The sequence below is a fragment of the Pyrus communis genome, chromosome 16 (assembly GCF_041283825.1).
Source record: "Pyrus communis isolate YQ-2024b chromosome 16, ASM4128382v1, whole genome shotgun sequence".
NCBI classification, from domain to species: domain Eukaryota; kingdom Viridiplantae; phylum Streptophyta; class Magnoliopsida; order Rosales; family Rosaceae; genus Pyrus; species Pyrus communis.
In genome coordinates this window covers 3,751,385-3,768,876 of record NC_142580.1, presented here as the reverse complement: position 1 = coordinate 3,768,876, position 17,492 = coordinate 3,751,385, and the positions used below count along the sequence as shown (strand labels likewise).

At 34.3% G+C, this 17,492-nt stretch overlaps 2 protein-coding genes and 1 non-coding gene across 3 annotated transcripts; 1 reads left to right on the top strand and 2 right to left on the bottom strand.

The window, feature by feature from the left end:
• Positions 1-2,293: 2,293 nt before the first annotated feature.
• On the bottom strand, positions 2,294-4,677 carry LOC137730617 (xylan glycosyltransferase MUCI21). The gene is made up of 2 exons (XM_068469598.2): positions 3,949-4,677; positions 2,294-3,645 (listed from the first exon to the last, which is right to left on the bottom strand). The coding sequence occupies exons 1-2, from the start codon at positions 4,097-4,099 to the stop codon at positions 2,399-2,401; spliced, it is 1,398 nt and encodes a 465-aa protein (XP_068325699.1). The 5' UTR covers positions 4,100-4,677; the 3' UTR covers positions 2,294-2,398.
• Positions 4,678-6,569: 1,892 nt separating this feature from the next.
• Positions 6,570-16,947, bottom strand: LOC137731330 (xylan glycosyltransferase MUCI21-like). The gene is made up of 5 exons (XM_068470433.1): positions 16,939-16,947; positions 16,438-16,475; positions 10,020-10,049; positions 8,771-8,784; positions 6,570-7,765 (listed from the first exon to the last, which is right to left on the bottom strand). The coding sequence occupies exons 1-5, from the start codon at positions 16,945-16,947 to the stop codon at positions 6,570-6,572; spliced, it is 1,287 nt and encodes a 428-aa protein (XP_068326534.1).
• On the top strand, positions 11,476-11,549 carry TRNAN-GUU (transfer RNA asparagine (anticodon GUU)). The gene has a single exon. It is a non-coding gene; the product is annotated as a tRNA-Asn (tRNA).
• Positions 16,948-17,492: the final 545 nt, after the last annotated feature.

Genomic DNA, 17,492 nt, shown 5'->3' with positions numbered 1-17,492 from the left:
CTACCCCTACATAGATATAGAAATTTAAATTTATCCAACGATAAATAAAGTGGAGTGGTGACTGGTACATTCAACATCACTTAGGGTGGTGAACAAAAATATTCTCATACAAATCTCTTCTTGAAGCAGCAGGTTTTTAATGTAAATAATATTTGTACTGTATTTCTAATAGATGTACCACCTACCAACACATATAAGTTTGATTTTTATTAAAAAAATGATAAAATATATATAATAAAAAAATATAGGAGTGGCAACTAGCAAGTTTTGTTTCTTTTTACTTTGTTGGAAATGTCATCATTTGGAAACTTTCCTCTCCAAATCAAACAATTGACTTTCAAGTCTTTCGTACGTTAAGATATTCCTTTAGAAAAGGTCTTTTAGCATGCTAATTATTATACAATTATATTTAAGAAATTTTAACGGAAAATTTATAGTATTATTCATTTTAACGAAAAATTATATTTTTACACTAAAAAATCAATTATGGTAATATTCATTTTACCCTTTATTTTGTCCTTATTGTTAAAATTCAAAGTTTTCAAACTTTTTTTATTAATTTTTCTTTTTATTTACATCACAACACAATACATATGTCATATGTGATCCCAGGAAATCACATGGTGCTTAAAGAACATTGTTTATTAGTGTTTAACCAAATAATTTAAGATCCCATGAAATCATCGATACGTTTTGGCTTAAAGAAACAGATAGGAATCGAAAATGTGAGGATTTTCAAATTTTAAATCATTATATACAACTTGCCATCTAATCATTTGAAGGTGCTGATTTGCGACATATATAACAAAAGTCAAAGCACAAACCTTGCAAATTGCACGTCTTGCTTCCGAGTAGAGGTGAAAAATCAACTCATTAGATTGTTAACGGGTAATCATTAAGACCAGTAAATTTGATATCTTCATAATATAGATGTGTGATTGATATAGGTTATGATATAAAGTGAAATTAAACTAAATAGATATTAAGGGAACTCATTAGCAACTAAACAGATTGATTTGTCACCTCTCCTTTCTATAAATGTTTAAACTTTCGTATGCATTCCAAATTCATTTCCTTTGTTCAGACACATAGAGTTAAGTACTAAGTTACTAACCATTCAACTCCATAAATCTCCTAACCTCACCATAAACCTCCTCCGAACAACTCTCCAACCTGGTCAAACCAAGTTTGGCATGTTGTTGGCACAAGTAACTGACCGTAATGTCCGTCGGCCAACTTTTTTTGTTTTTTGTTTTTATTTCTGAAGGGCATATGCGTCCTTTAACAACAAACCGTCCCTGCTATACTTGTCCACCAAGCTACTCTCGTTTACTCCAAATTTAAAAATCCTTTGCTACCTTCCCATAGAAAGCATGCGCCGCCCAATCTAACCCTACCGGAACCACCTGCATAAACACAGATCCCCGCCGGAGAAATACGTGCATATGATTATTTGTCAGTGGGGTTTTGTTGTTGGGCACAAACACTTTCACATCAAATCCCACCTCCTTCATCAGCTCCGTCACTTGGGCCTTTTTGCGGTTGACTCACACGAGTACCAGTTGTGAGTTTGTGGGGTTGGATGCAAAGATTTTGTGACGGACTTCTCGATATAGGCTTGGTTTATGAGCAAACGAAAAAGCTGTTAATGTTTTTGGAGTGGATAGTAGTGATTGGTTTATTGGAGGTCGGACAAAAAGAAAAGATGTTGGACTTAAGGAAGGGCAGAAACCCTTTCTACTCTATAAAGTCCGACCATTGATGAACTTTTTTATTAATTTCTTTTTATTTCAATAGAATTTTTCAATCATTTTATCGTTGGGAACAGTTCTAATTGCATCAAATAATAATTTTAAAATTTTTGTTTGATCCTCTAAATCGATTCTTACTTGTTCGTGTTTTATAACAAAAAAAAAAGTCTTTTAGAATCTAAACTTGATGTGTATTTTACAACCAATTCATTGATTAAATTTAATGAATAAAAAATTTCTGTTGTTAATGCTTTTCTATCAAATGAATTTATTTTTCATTCAAATTCTAAGTAATTAATAATAAGAAAGATACCATGAATTTTAATATCGGAGTACTCTGATTATTTTTTTGATTTTGCGTTATTGATATTATTCGTAATGTTAATGATACAGTTACAAACATCGGTAAACTTTTGTGCTGTAAGTAACCAATTAACTTTGATGTAGCCCTTTTGATTTTAATTTATTTTTGTTTCCTAGCTTTTTTTTTTCTTTTTTCATTTTTCATTTTTTTTTTTGGGTGGTGGTTTCAAAACAAAATATATTAAACACGCAATCAAATATTATTTCAGATGAAAAAAAAAAAAAAAAAAGCACAAGCTGGCCAGTTAATACCTTGACAGACAAAAAATTAAAATTAAAACTAATTAACCATTTTTCTCCATAAATCTGGTAGCCTTTGTATAAGCCTTCTTCAAACAACTGTTAAATCTTTCCAAATCCAGTTTGACGTTTTGCTCCTTGAGGTAAATGTTCATAACCTCAGGTGGCCAACCCGTTTTCTGAAGGGCAAATGGGTCCTTTAGCAACAAATTTTCCTTCCCATACTTGTCGACCAAGCTACTCTCGTTCACACCAATCTTATACTCCGAATATCCCAAATCCAAAGCCCTAGCCATCCTCCCAAAAAAAGCATATGCACCCCATTCAATCCCAATCGGAACCACTTGAACAAACACAGAACCGGGTCGAAGAAAAAAAGAGTGCGTCAATGCAGCTCCATGGACCCCAATCATAGCATGGCTTGAATTCAATAACGCATAAGATTCATGCAACGGGGTCATCCTCTTGGGATTAAACATAATCACTTCAAAACCCACTTTTTTAATTAACCTAATCAATTGTTTTTGGTTCATAATCACGCGCGCGTGTGCCATTTCGCGGTTGGCCAACACGAGTCTCGGGCGTGACCTTGTGGGCTTGGATGTCAAGACTTTGGGCTGGGCTTTTGGGCCATAGGCTTTTTCTAGGAGGACCCGAAAATCCATGAACGATTTTGGATTTGGTAGTAATGTTTCGTTTATGGTCATGAAACCATGTGAAATGAGGCCTATGGTGGCTGAGGGAAAACAATGGGTGGCAGTAGCATTTTTTAGTATAATGATGGGGTACTTGGTGAACATTGCTAGTAGATCTGCATACTTACTAGGCCACCAATTGGGAGCTTCAGAAACCACGATCACGATCTCTTGATCAGGGAAGATTGTGTTGACGGTGATGAAGAGAGGAATGAACCCGTCATTGAAATCATGGAAGAAGTTTCCGGTGTACCCTCCCGCACTGAATACTAGGGCCGGAACACTGTGCCGGACTTTACATGGTGGGCTTTGTGGGCCGGAAGTGAGGGTGAGGTTCTTGATGTGAGGCATTATGAAGCCTTCGAACTTTCGAGGGTAGGGCTGGACTTTTTCCACCTGTGGGGGTTGGGCTGAGCCCATAGTGAAGAATGTGAAGGTGTTTGGGTCCAAGACAGTTGGACCGTTGATTGAACAAAGATCATAGCGTACATCTGTACGGTCGCAGATGATTCGTCTTTTCACAGGAAGTTGCAAGTATTCTGAAGGGTTAGAGTTTGGCCGATTGATCAGTTTCGTTTTTTCATGATTCCCTTCCTCTGAAATCAAAGTTTGAATCAAAATCAGTGAGGATATTGAGTAGTAAAGCTCAATTATATTATGTCGTTTAGAAATGCTTTTAAAATGATTGAAAGCACATTTAAAAAAAAAAAGATTGAACTCAAAAACATTTCACAACAAAGCTCTGAGTCATCTTAAAAAAATTTCTAAACGAGCTCTTAATAAATAAGATAGCTAATACACGAGTGGAGGACATGCAAAATTGACGCCGGAATAATTTGACTCCGATAAATAAATAAAAAATGAAAAAATAGCAGAGTGATTGAAAATATTTCTCGTACCTTGAGTCTTGGCTGAATATGTAGCAGTAGTAGTAGCAGCATATTTAAGAAATCTGGAGGTTGAAGAGACGCTGATTTCGAACACGATGAAAAACAAACACAAGGCCGCCAAGGCCACCGTCGCAGCCCTGCAGGAAATTGTCTTCTTCATCCTCCTTGTGCGGAAGGGGCTTGGCTGCCGGCAATGGCTATTTCAAAAACGAAGTGACCAGTTTTCTGCAGCTATATCTATATATATATATATATATATATCCACAGGATGCCGACGTAGGTGGCATGAACCACTGGAGAACAACCAGAACTTTGAATCTGCTTTTGGATGCTGATAAAATATGAGAGAGAGAGAGAGAGAGAGAGAGAGAGAGAGAGAGACGTTAGGGTTCTGAAATTGTAGAAGAAGATTGGGGAGAACAATGCCAATGTGGGAGAGAAAGAGAAAAAAGATGACACAATCGTAAACACGTTGATACATTTATGGATACAAAGTTAAGAAACAAAAAAAAAAAGTGAAAAAAAATTAAATCAAAGAGGAGCTTTGCTTAAGCTTGCAATCCAATTAGATTCTTTTCTAATTAATGAAAAATCTTTAATTTTCTTGGAAGTGCGTTGCATGCAATTCAGTTACACAACATAGCGTCCGCTGTCATCTTTTGCCAGTAAATCAAGATAATATCATCACTACCCTTTCTTCTACATGAATTCTTGACTAAGGATTAACCATTATGGTTCATCTCCACCTGCTAAGGAGGTGAAGGAGTTGCTATCCCATTTAAGGAGGTGAAGGAGTTGCTATCCCATTTAAGGAGATGTAGCACTACATCTCCACCTGCTAAGGAGGTGAAGGAGGTGACGGAGTTGCTATCCCATTTAAGGAGGCTTAACCAACTCCTTCACCTCCTTAGCATCTCCACCTGCTAAGGAGGTGAAGGAGTTGGTTAAGCCTCACAATGGGATAGCAACATTATGGTTCAAATTGTTTTTTGCGAGAATTGAACCTAAGATCTCTCACTTACAAATGAAGAGGAATACCATTAAACCGTAATACTAAATGGCAACTTTGAAAATTTAATTTTAAATACAAAACAAAGCATAGCATTACAAATGAGCATAATTAATTTTAAAAAAAGGCAAATGGAGAAGATGGTTGAACTCTTGAAGTTTCTTAATTGTGTATAATTTAAGTGTGTTGTTAAAAAAAAACATTTGCATTTTTTTAAGAATTTTTTTACGTTTTTTTGTTTGTTTGAATTTTTCGGTTTTTTGGGTTTTTTTGGTTTTTTTTTTTTTGTTATTTACAATTTTTTTTAATGTTAAAAATCCAATCGTTCAGATAAAAGATCAGTTGGAAATTCAACGGTACGCAAGATGCTGGGTTGTGCTAATGGAGGTTGGGTTGTCACGTGGGTGGGACCCTCCCTCTTCCTCCTGTTGATTAAAAGGATGTAGCCATTTAGTAATACGGTCTGATGGTATTCCTCTTCACTTGTGTGTTGATTAAAAGGATGCAGCCATTTAGTACTACGGTCTGATGGTATTCCTCTTCACTTGCAAGTGAGAGGCCTTAGGTTTGAATCTCGTGTATGGCAAATTCGATACCAAATTAGGTTGCTCATTGTGCGGCTTAGCCGAACTCCCTCTCCTCTTAGTGCTCATTGTGCGGCTTAGCCGAACTCCCTCTCCTCTTAGTGTAAAATATATCGTTGTACTAAAAAAAAAAAAAAAAAAAAAAAAAGAGGAGGGAGCAAGCCCGTGCAACAATTGGCAGGGCAGCCCATTGGGCTCCTACCTTTCACCTAGTTGCCTGCTTTTTTTTCACCATTAAAAAAATAAAAAAAATAAAAAAAAGAAAAAAGAAAAAAAGAGGGAGCAAGCCCGTGCAACAATTGGCAGGGCAGCCCATTGGGCTCCTACCTTTCACCTAGTTGCCTACTTTTTTTTCACCATTGGAGCACCAAAATCGGTCCAAAGACAGCAATTGGCTTCCGCTAGAGATGCTCTTAACTAGTTAAGTTCCTTCTCATTCTTTTTTTGGAGAAATTTTTATAGGTTTCGGTAACACAAATTCACATGCGTTATTTCACATATTATAATTAGGCAATCGACAAAGTTGATATGTCTTACTTCTAGAGTATAATATATTAATAAAAAAAAATCAAATGTCATAATTTGAGTGAAGTAATTTCACGTGATCTGAATATACCAAAGAATTGCTTGGTCACTTTTTTGTGTTTTGGCTAATTTGCCCACTTGGGTTGGTCCCATTTCTTTATTGGGTGTGCTAACTTCTCACACACCCCTTGATAATTTATGTCTGTTGATCTTTTTCAATTCATCTGATTCAACGGCCGAAATTTAAAAAGGTGTGTGAAAAATAAAATGGGGTGTGTGGATATCACACCCCTTCTTTATTTATGCTTGCCCTAATTTATATTATTGTATTTAATCTTGGTTCTCACCGGTTTTAATTCTATTGAATATGCAATCAGATATTATGTGCCGTAAATCACCTTCTTTTCAAACTTTGAAAGTTATTAAACACGATCATACATAATGTATGGAATGAAATAATTTTTAAAACTCAATCAAGAGCATGGAAAAACAACACAGTTGACGAAACGGCACTACCGTTCCTTCTCCATGAATTTCTTGGCCTTCCCATAAGCTGACTTCAAAAACCAAGTAAACCTATTCAAATCCAACTTAACATCTTGCTCCTTCAAATATATCCTCATCAAAATATCCCAATTGGAACCAATTTTAGCAGCCGGATCTTTCACCACAATGTCATCCTTCCCATACTTGTGCACCAAGCTACTCTCCTCTACATCAATCCTATAGTCAATGTACTGCAACCCCATAGCCCTAGCCGGACTCTCATAGCACACCTTCGCCGGCCAGTTGGTGCCGAGAGGCACAATCTGCATGAACACCGCGCCGGGCCTCATGAACAACAAGTGCGTAAGTGCCGCGCCATGCACGCCCACCATCGCGTGGCTCTTACTAATTAAATCGTACGCGAAGTGCATGTCAGTTGTAGACGTCGGCTCAAAAATCACAACTTCAAAACCAACCTTCTCCGCTGCTCGCCTCGCATCGTCTTGGTTCAAGATCACCCGCCCAACGCCTAGGGTTCGTCTGAGTAAGACGAGGCGTGGCCTGGAAGTCGAAGGTTTGGAATCGCGGCGGTGTTTTCCGAAGGCTTTGTCTAGGATCGCATGGAAATGTACCATCGTTTTAGGGTTGTGTAACAACGTAGGGTTTATGGTGACAAGTCCGTGAGATATAAGCCCCACGCTGGCAGAAGTAAAACAATGGCTGGCGGTATCATTATCGAGGTTTATGATCGGGTGCTTGCTAAAAATCTTCAGTAAATCTGCATACCTACTAACCCACCAATTGCGTGCTTCCGATATCACAAGGATGGGCGCCTGATCGTGGAGGATCGAATGGACGACGATGAAGATTGGGATGAACCCGTCATTGAAATCATGGAAGACGTTGCCGGTGTACCCGCCTGCACTGAATACAAGGGCCGGGCCAGTGTGTTGGATCTGGCACTTTGGGCCTGGTGGGCCTGAGATGAGAGTGAGCTCTTTGATTCGAGACATTGTTGAATTCTCAAATTTTCGTGGGTAAGGCTTTATTTTTTCCACCAAGGTTGGGCCGGTGGGGTCCGCTGCAAAGAATGTAGAGGTGGTGGGGTCCAAAACTGCTGGACCGTCGATGAAACAGTAATCGTAGTACTTGTGAGAACGGGTGCACTTGATCATTGGGTCCCGCTCGCTAATTGATTTGGATCCCAATTTTTGGAATATTTCTGCAATCATAAATTAAATTAATTGTAGGAAAAACGCATTAGTTATTAGTTTATGAATAATTCCACTAATTTTGTACCCAAAAAAAAATACTAATAATTCCATTAATTAGATCGGATTTGTAATAAAAGACACACCATTAATGAAATATGTAATTTAAAATTAATTCAGATATAGGAAGAAAAAAACACTTTTCAAACATGATTATGACAATCATATGTTCATGACGAAAATTGCTAGAGACGAGTGACTAATTTTTCTCGTGTTGTGATAAGCGAAGACTTATATTTGAAAAGAGCGTAATGGAGCAGTTTGAGTCAGACTATATTATTAAGGTTTGTTTGGATGTGTTTTTAAAATGACTGAAAGCGCTTTTAGAGAAAATGTTGTTCGGTTTCAAATGCACTTAAAGTGCTTTCTGCAAGAAGCATCAATTCCAGGGATCACTTTAAGTGTTTTTCTAGAATTTAATTGCATTTTTACAAATGATTGGTTTCAAAAATATTTTTCACCAAAAACGGTTTCAATCATTTTAGAAACACATCCAAATGAGCTCTTAGTTATTCAAATGCATTGAAGTATTAACACTAAGGTATGTCACAGTAGTTTGAGTGAGTCTGATGCCTATATGTAAGACTTAGAAAACCTGAGTTTGTTACCTGTAATAGTATTGCTGCACTAATGTGAGTTCAATATATTAATATCACACTCATGAGTTCAATTCAATATATTTGTATCATTCTCAAATTTTCCGAACCATTGTAAAAGTGTGATTCCTGTATGAGTTCACAATCATTGTCTTCCGGCCTACAATGGAAGGGCTAAAGAATCAGTGGGGAATTGACATTTGATTCCTTCCTTGTTATGTTGTGACTACTACTATCTTTAATCCGACAAAAATAACAAAAGAAATAAAGAGCCAAAGAAGAAAGAAAAGGGAAAAAATGAAAAACAAAGACAAGAACAAACACATTTAAAATTATCGTGCGTGAGTGAGAGGCAAATACCTGGTGATGTAGTCCTAGTTGCAACCAAATGACAGTGTTCTGAGTAAAATCTCAACTTGTATAAGAGATTAAAATGGAAAACCAAGAACACCATCAATAGCGCCACCCATAGAATTGCTGCCATCGAGTTTCCCTTGCTCACCATTTCTACGTACCCTTGGTGCACTCGTGACAAACTAAATATCGATTTTCTTTCTTGATTCGAGAGATATCCTGATGATTTAATCGAATCTAAACTACATAGACAAATTCAAATTGAACTGATCTTCTTTCTTGATTTTTTGATTTAAAGCTTTCAAGGTGATTATGAAATTCAGATTAGAAAGAAAAAGAATTAATATAGGATCATGCTTCCCTCTATGATTTGAATGGTGAAATGTGAGGTGGAGAAATGGGGTATGTTTGGTAAAATATTTTTTTTCTAATTTAGTTTTTTGTAGTCAAAGCGAAAAGGGAAGAAAAAAAATGTGAGAAAGGAGAGAGAAATGAGAGTTGGGTAAGAAGAAAATAAGGATAATACATAATTCCGAGAACTAGAGTCTAAAAAAAAAATATTTGACATTTTGAAACCACAATATGTTTTTCTTAATTTGATTTTGTTCTCCTTTTCTTTTAATGTCTTTTATTTTTGTTCGAGAACAAATATAAAGGAATTGAAGCCAAAAAAAGGAGATTATTTGGATACGCTAACTAATACATTATTTAACGCACATGTAGCATTCTTTGTGATGACATAGATCCCAATTGTGATCATTGAATTTGTCCTGTTTAGACATCCTCAGTCCATTTCTAATTTTTGGGTTAAAATCTAAAAATTTTAATCCATAAATAGTTTTTTCTGCTTCAACTATTCTGAGTTAAATTTTTAGTCCGAGATTGTTAAAAATGAATTTAGGCTTTTTTATTTTATTTATTTTTTATGTAGGCTAATTTAATTTAATTTTATGAACATTTGATCTAAAAATATTCAGGAGCTCTTAAATACTGAAAAGGAAAATACGTTTTTAAAGAGCTTATAATTAATGTTAATTGTTTTAATATTATTTTAAATAATTAACTTTTTTTTAACAAATAATATTGTTTTAATATTATTTTAAAGAGTCCGACTTAGCCTCACAATGGGCAAGTAATAATGTTGTTCAAACTCACATTTGACGAAAGTCAAACTTAAAACTTCTCACTTATAAGTGAAGATGAATATCACTAAACTATAATAGTAAATAACAATAATTAATTAATTCTTAAAGACCATAAAATAAAGAGTATTATTAACAATGCTCTGAAATATAAGAGTTTTAAGTTGAAATAAAAACCAAACACGCACACACGAGATAATTTGGTTTAAAACCTTCTTGGGTTAGAAATGGCTAAATTGGTGAGATATGCAATAAAAGGGGATTTTATAAAGAAATTAAATAAAAATTTGGAATAACCAAAAACAGGTAATTTAGTGGTAAAAGAGGGATTACGAGGTTTCATTAAAATTAAAAATTGGAGGTTTCGGATTTGAAACTCGTTGTTGGTGTGAAAGCCAGATTTGTGGCAATGAGAGATTGAAATGCCTCTATGAGTCTTCTCGATATCCGAAATGAATGAATAATCGTGATTTACCATCAGTTGTTATTTTTTTTTTTTTTAAGAAATAAAAATTTGAAAGAACATAAAGAACGATAATCTTCTCGATTTCCGAAATAAATAAATAATCATAACTTGGCATCAGTTGTCTTTTTTTTTTTTCTTTTTTTAAGTAATAAAATTTTGAAAGAACATAAAGAATGATAATCGTACGAAGGAGTGGCCTTTGATTAATGCGGTGGCCCCACAGGATGACGCCATCTGCAGGAGTAGATTCGGGTATGGGCCCCGCGACTCATCGGTTTTTAGTTTTTTTCTTGTTTCTGACTCGCTGAAGTGGAAAATGACCATGTATCAGTCATTCACAATTTCACAGTCCATCAGATTACATGTAACAGTCCGGCGTACAATTTATGACGTCATATTACCAAATCTACCCTTTTTGTCATACCCACAAATGGTTAATTGCGAGAATGGCCTTTATGGCATGGATTGGATACACTTGTACTGTAGAGTTTTCTAGAGATTATGTAACTGTATATTAAATTTTTCTCTATAGAATTTGACATAAAACGACACAAGATTATTGTACACTATTCAGACAAAATAACATTGTTCAGCTAATATTATATCAAGTAAATATATTTCTAACTTTATATTGTTCTATGTGTCAAGTGACCTATAAGTTTACATAAAACGATGACACAAACATAAATAAACGTATTAGGTTCATCAAATTTAGATAACTAGGCGATTTCCGACTTCATTGATTGTTGGCTACTCATGGTTTAGATGAAAGACGGTTTCGCACATCAAACAACATTTATAGATGAAAATAAGATGGAATAAGGTAGAATTGAAGACATATAGTGGAGATTTACATATTCTAATGGTCCTTTTGAACCTTATTATTTTGATTGAATTCTGGAATCCATAGCCTACTGAGCTGATGAGATGCATCTTCTTAAGAAGGATGAAATCCCAGTACGAGTTTTGTTTTCATCAAGTGGCTGGGCCTAAAGGATTTGCTAAAATGTTGCGCAAGCAACAGAGAAAAGCCCACGTAGCCTCAAAGTGTCTCATACAAAATAATTAAATTAAATATAAAATTGAAGAATAATTAACAACAAGCTGGAATAGCTCAGCTGGTTAGAGCGTGTGGCTGTTAACCACAAGGTCGGAGGTTCGAACCCTCCTTCTAGCGTTTTTTAAATTATATATATATTTTTTAAATTTCCAATGACACTTTTTAAGCTGATTATGTTATAAATTAATCCTTTTTTTTTGAAAAAAAAACTGATTATGTTATAAATTATTCCTTTTAAGTTTTTTTTTTTTTTTAAAGAATCTTTTTAAGTTTATGTAATACAAGCTAGATGAAGCACATATAACGTGTATGTAAAATATAAAAGATTTAAAAATTATATATATGAATGAGAAGAAAGTTGGATATTTTTTAAAATTTGCAATGACACTTTTTAAGCTGATTCTGTTATAAATTAATCATTAAAAAAAAAACTGATTTCGTTATAAATTATTCCTTTTAAGTTTTTTTTTTTTTTTTTTTTTTTTTTTTTTAAGAATCCTTTTAAGTTTCTGGATTAATACAAGCTAGATGAAGCACATATAACGAGTGTGTAAAATATAAAAGATTTAAAAATTATATACATGAAAGAGAAGGAAGTTGGAGAGAAATGTGAAAGAAGGATGAAAAGTGGGAGTTGAATAATTAAAAAATAAAATAAAATTAGAGACATGCTATGGTAACATGTTGTAAAACTACCTTAATGTCTATGATTCTTTTTGTGATATTTTCTTTTAATTATGCATGGAAAATAGTATAAGAAATGTTAAGAAGAATTTCTTAAAGTGGGGACTCTACCTAAACTCTTTGTCACTTCACAATTTAACGATAATTACTATGTTAATATTAAGAAATATTGCATAAAAAATATGAATTGGCAGAGATTCTATTAAAAATATTTTATTAATACGTAGTATAGATAAGCCAATGATTTGCATAGTGCACCAAACCGAAGATTAAATGCTTAATTAAATTGAGTTTAATGACTTATGTGGCCACCACAGTAAAATTCCAACATCATTATCTTGCTGCTACTAAAACAGTGGTTGGTTGTCCCTAGAGCCTTAACTCACCATCCAAGGGGATCAAATCCTGTACCTAACAGTTACCTCTTTTGACTATATTAAAACAGACTTGACCTCTTACACCTAAGGAGATGTATCTATATTAAATAGGTGAGCGAGTACGAGTGGGTTAAACTTCATAATGAATTAGTAATAATGTAAATGATAATCGAATATAAGACCCCTTACTTACAATTGAAGAGGCTTTTAGACCGTAGTACTAAGTGGTTTCTCAATTTCATATTAACTATATGCATTTGTTGATAAAATAGAAGGCAAAACATAAGTGAAAATCCCTGTTTGTAATAAAATAAACACTAAACAAGAGTACATTTTTTGATAGAGCAACGATTGCGGGCAGTTTGGTTAGGTCTCTCACAATAACTTAAATGAGATTCGATGATATCGAAATATTGTGAGATTAATTCCTCTATAAGAATTTTTGACCATCCGACTAATTAGCGGCTATCATAACCAAATTGTTTTTTATGAATAAAATCGTATTTTCAGTTTACATTTTTGAAATATTTGATGGTAAATATTAAAAGATTTTTTAGCCAAAATGGTTCATAAGATTTAAAATCGATAAAACTAGTATCTGAGTTTGTCTATTATCAATTACTTTAGTATTTCAATAAAAAATATTCATTAAATAAGATAAAATTACCAAAATACCCCTAATTTTTGCCAAATCATTTTGTCTATTATTTATTAATTAAGGGTGTTTTATCATTTTGATCCTTATTTAATAAAGATTTTTCACAACATAATCAAAATAATTGACGATGAACAAATTTAAAAATCATTTTTATCGATTTCAAATTTTAAAAATCAAAGTACTGATTTATGCCAACGTAAAAGAAAGAACCAATTTGATTAAAAGGCCAATACTAAATACCCGAGAAGTGAAAGTGGTTCTTACTCATCAGCCTACCTTAAAGGGCAAATTATGGCAAATGATAGGGTAATGGTTTTGACCAACTTTCTTGAAAAAGCCGGTGGAAAAAGGAAAGCAGATGCTTTGCTCACAGATAATCAGATTCTCGGGAGTTGTGAGAGGGGGACACAGAGAGAGAATTGGAGATGATGACGATGTGGGCGAGATGCCGTGATTGTGGGGATCCATCAGGGGCATATTGGTCAACTCGCTAAGGCAGGGGCGTTCCCGTTATTTTTGTAGAAAGCGAGGGGCGCTTTCTCCGGATGCTATTCGGTTTGGTAGCCCAAGAATCGTGGACACAGATCGACATAGGGATTTGAGAGAGAGAGAGAGAGGGAGAGAGGGAGGGAGGAGAAGGAAGAGGAGGAGAGAGAGAGTTTTTTAAAGTTTGGGATTTAAATGGAATTTCACGCCGCAAGATGTCGGACGCACGAAAGACATGTACGGACAACGTTGGAATCTCAGAATTGTCCCTAAAGTATTCCAGCACTTTGGTTAAGAATCCCGTTTAATGACAGTTTTACCCTTCGTTTAATGGGTATTTACACCGGAGATTTTTTTGTTGGATTTTTTCTTTCCCACAAATAAAATGTTGGATTTGTTTATTTTCTTTATATACAATCAATGATAATTGTAGGTTTGGAATATCGACATTATATATATATATAATATAATAAAATGGGAAATTGTGGTTTCCAACGATTAATTTTGTAATATTTTTACATTGTTGCCGACAAAACATACGTTATTCATCATTTAAATTGTCAATAAGAATGAGGGCACATTCGACATTTTGTTGCTATGCTCGAGTTCAAAAAATGAGGAGCTCTCTTAATGATTGTAGGGTAAATATTTCTCTCATTAAGTTGGTGGACATGTGATTTTACGTATAATAGATGAGTAATGCTCGTTAGACATAAAAACTGGTCATGAGGTTGAATACCTCTTTGATACATGTAGGTTTCTCGTAAACACAGTAACTATATTATTGAATACCTTTCTAATACATGTGGATCTTATTGCAATTGTGGTCAGTCTATATTTAAAAGGTGAACAACAATACGGTCGTTTAAAATGTCAACTTAAAATGATTAAATTATACGAAGAATTCGTAACTCAAGTGTTTTAGAGTATTATTTTACACACGTAAAATCCTATGTTCGATTATTCTATCCTCACGTAGCTTGAATATAAAGAAATGATATATAATTTATACGTCCTTTGTATTCAGTAGATTCACATGCTTCACATTATTTCTTGTTCTAGAAAAAATATGTGCAAATGGGGCACATATGTATGTACCCATTAAACTATAGGTCCACAAAACAACAATTTGATAAACAATCAAAGTCTGGTGACCTCAAATATGGTAGCATTTAATTCCTCTCGAGACATAATTTTTATTTTCGTTTTCAATTAGGCCACGGCCCTATTTCGAGATTGTTATATTTTTATTTTTTTTTCCAATAAGGATAGCTGTTGAAATTGCAATAATTGACATACCTAATTTGTGGATGACCACCGTTTGTCCAAAAACAAATCTCACCTACTTGTTTAATTTTGGTTTACAAATCAATTTCCATCGAGGATTCTTTCGCAGTCTGAAAACTTTGAAATTCCATTACTTGTCTAGTGGCGTATCTAGTAAATATCATTGAGGGGTCACTAAGAATACTATGTGTTGCACGCAAAATTTTTTTGGATGAAATAATATGCAAATTGATATTTCATTGAGTCTTAGTAGGTCTGAGGTCATTTGTCAAGTCATTTTTGCAGGCATGTCAACAACTTCCGAGCGAGCATGTCAACTGATGTCAATAGCTTTTGAGTGGTCATGCCGTTAGATTCGAACATATGCCGAGTAAGCCTATAAAAAAGATGCCTATAGAAATGCATACAAATGAATGAGGTTAGCAGCTACCCTGTTCAGTGCACATAAAGGTAATTCCTCGAGCAGTTGGCAGACAATATTTAAGGACATATGATATTTTCAAAGAGTATCAGCCAATGCTTTGGTGGAGAACTTCTATGCTTTCGGATCAGCTGACCCACCTTGCCCCAAGGTGGATCCGCCCCTGACTACGCCATATGAAACCCCAATAAGACTTGTTCATTTGATATTTTTGGCCATCCTATTCTTGCTGCAGGCTTTTACCTTTCTCAAATCTGATTCTCTTTCAAATCCTTTTCCGTTTCCATGCACATGCATCAAAATGTGAGATACCAAATTGGGCAATTCTTGACCGGGAAATGGTTTTCTGGATTTATTTTCTCTTATTTTGCAACATTTTTGTTTGTTTTTGCCTATTAAATTTATTTGATTTGTAAAATGTAAAGGTAAAACACTAAATTTAAGTGTGCAAAAATTACTTTCTTGCTCGAAAACTTCAAGCTCTGTATAAGTTTGATGAGGTTTTTTATTTGAGAAAGAGAAAAATTCAACCAGTAAAAAGAAAAAAGCTTGAATTATGCAGGTGCTGGATTACTCTAATGATTAGAGTCTTTCAGTTCGATATATTGTTCTCCAAGTTGTGACTTTCCTCTTTCTTTAGCTTATCTTAGAATAACATCATTGCTTGTAACCAAAACAAGCTTGAGTTACAATTTTCCTAGTTGAAATATATACTATTTTTAATGAAAATAATAAGTTATTAAGATTAAATTTGGCAGGATCTTCTTGAAAATGGTAGAGTTTGGTAGGAATTTTATGGACTCTGTTGCTAATCTTTGTTTTATATACAAACATAGTGCCCCTTAATTTGCAAAGGTAAACTTCTGTGCAATTTAATTTCTGAGAGAATGAACTTATCCTTAATTTCCTACAGTCAAGTCACGGATCTGGTTTGCCTTTTCAATCCAGAAATTGAACAATTAAATTACGTCTTGTTGTTTTCGTCTTTAAAAGGTGTTACGAAAAATCAATAGCATGACCCCACAAATTAACTTGGTTCCGAAAACTGACCTGCAACTAACCCAACTCGACTCATTAGAGTTTAGCTCCGACAATGAAGATACATGCGATAAGAATTTAGCATTCGGTTTCTTTCAACGTACTCAACTTAATATGTGAACATAAAAGGTATTCGAGATTCTAAATAAATTACAATGATTAAACAACACAACATGAGAGACAAGAACTATTTCATTCCAATTATAAGAGACGTCAAGATTAAGAGCAAGTACACCGCCAAATATTGATGATTGGTAGGAGTCAATAAACAGCTGTGCGGGGTTTAGTGAAGTCAAGTTTTTGGGTAACTCTATGATTCCAAATGTGTGGAAAGTGATGGGTACTTGTTGTGCCAACTTAAAACGAGATAAGGATAAAAGACTTGAATATTTGAAAATAACATTCCTAAGGGAAGATAAGTAAAACCTTTTTAATTAGGAGTGGGCACTTGGAACCAAATACCGAAACCGAAATTCGGACCGAACCGCAATTCAGCCACCAAAATCGTACATTTTAGCAGTTGGCATTGGCATACATAAAGTAATTAATTTGTACCAAGTCCATGTTGTTCTATTAACTCGTATAGTTGAAACTAATTGAAGGTGTGGGGTTGCTATTCAAGGGAATAAATTAAAACAGAGTTGGCTTTTGCAACTGTTTCTGAATATAGTACAGAAAAGTAGATCTGAAGAATTCATTACATAACAAACTGGGATTCCGTCAATTTACCTCACAAAATAAATGGACAGAAATCCTCTCCACATTTCACTGTTTGAAGCTAAGAACATGTAATTCGGATTACTCAAATTTAATATGATGATCTTCATTAACTTATTTTGTTAATTCACCTTACACAAATTAAGAACTTCAATATTTTTTTACACAAACCAAAAACCCGAACAAATTAATTAGTTTTTAACTAATTTCAACAATTTTTTTTTTTTTGGGTTCAGCGGAGCCTCTCACCAAATTACCCAACAAATGATAATAAAATTAGCAATAATTGACCAAAAATCAAACATTTTAATATAAAACGCTTGAGTCAATCAAAATTTGTGGGACCTCATGCAACCATAAACCGTTGTGGGGACCTTAACATCTAGTTTGCC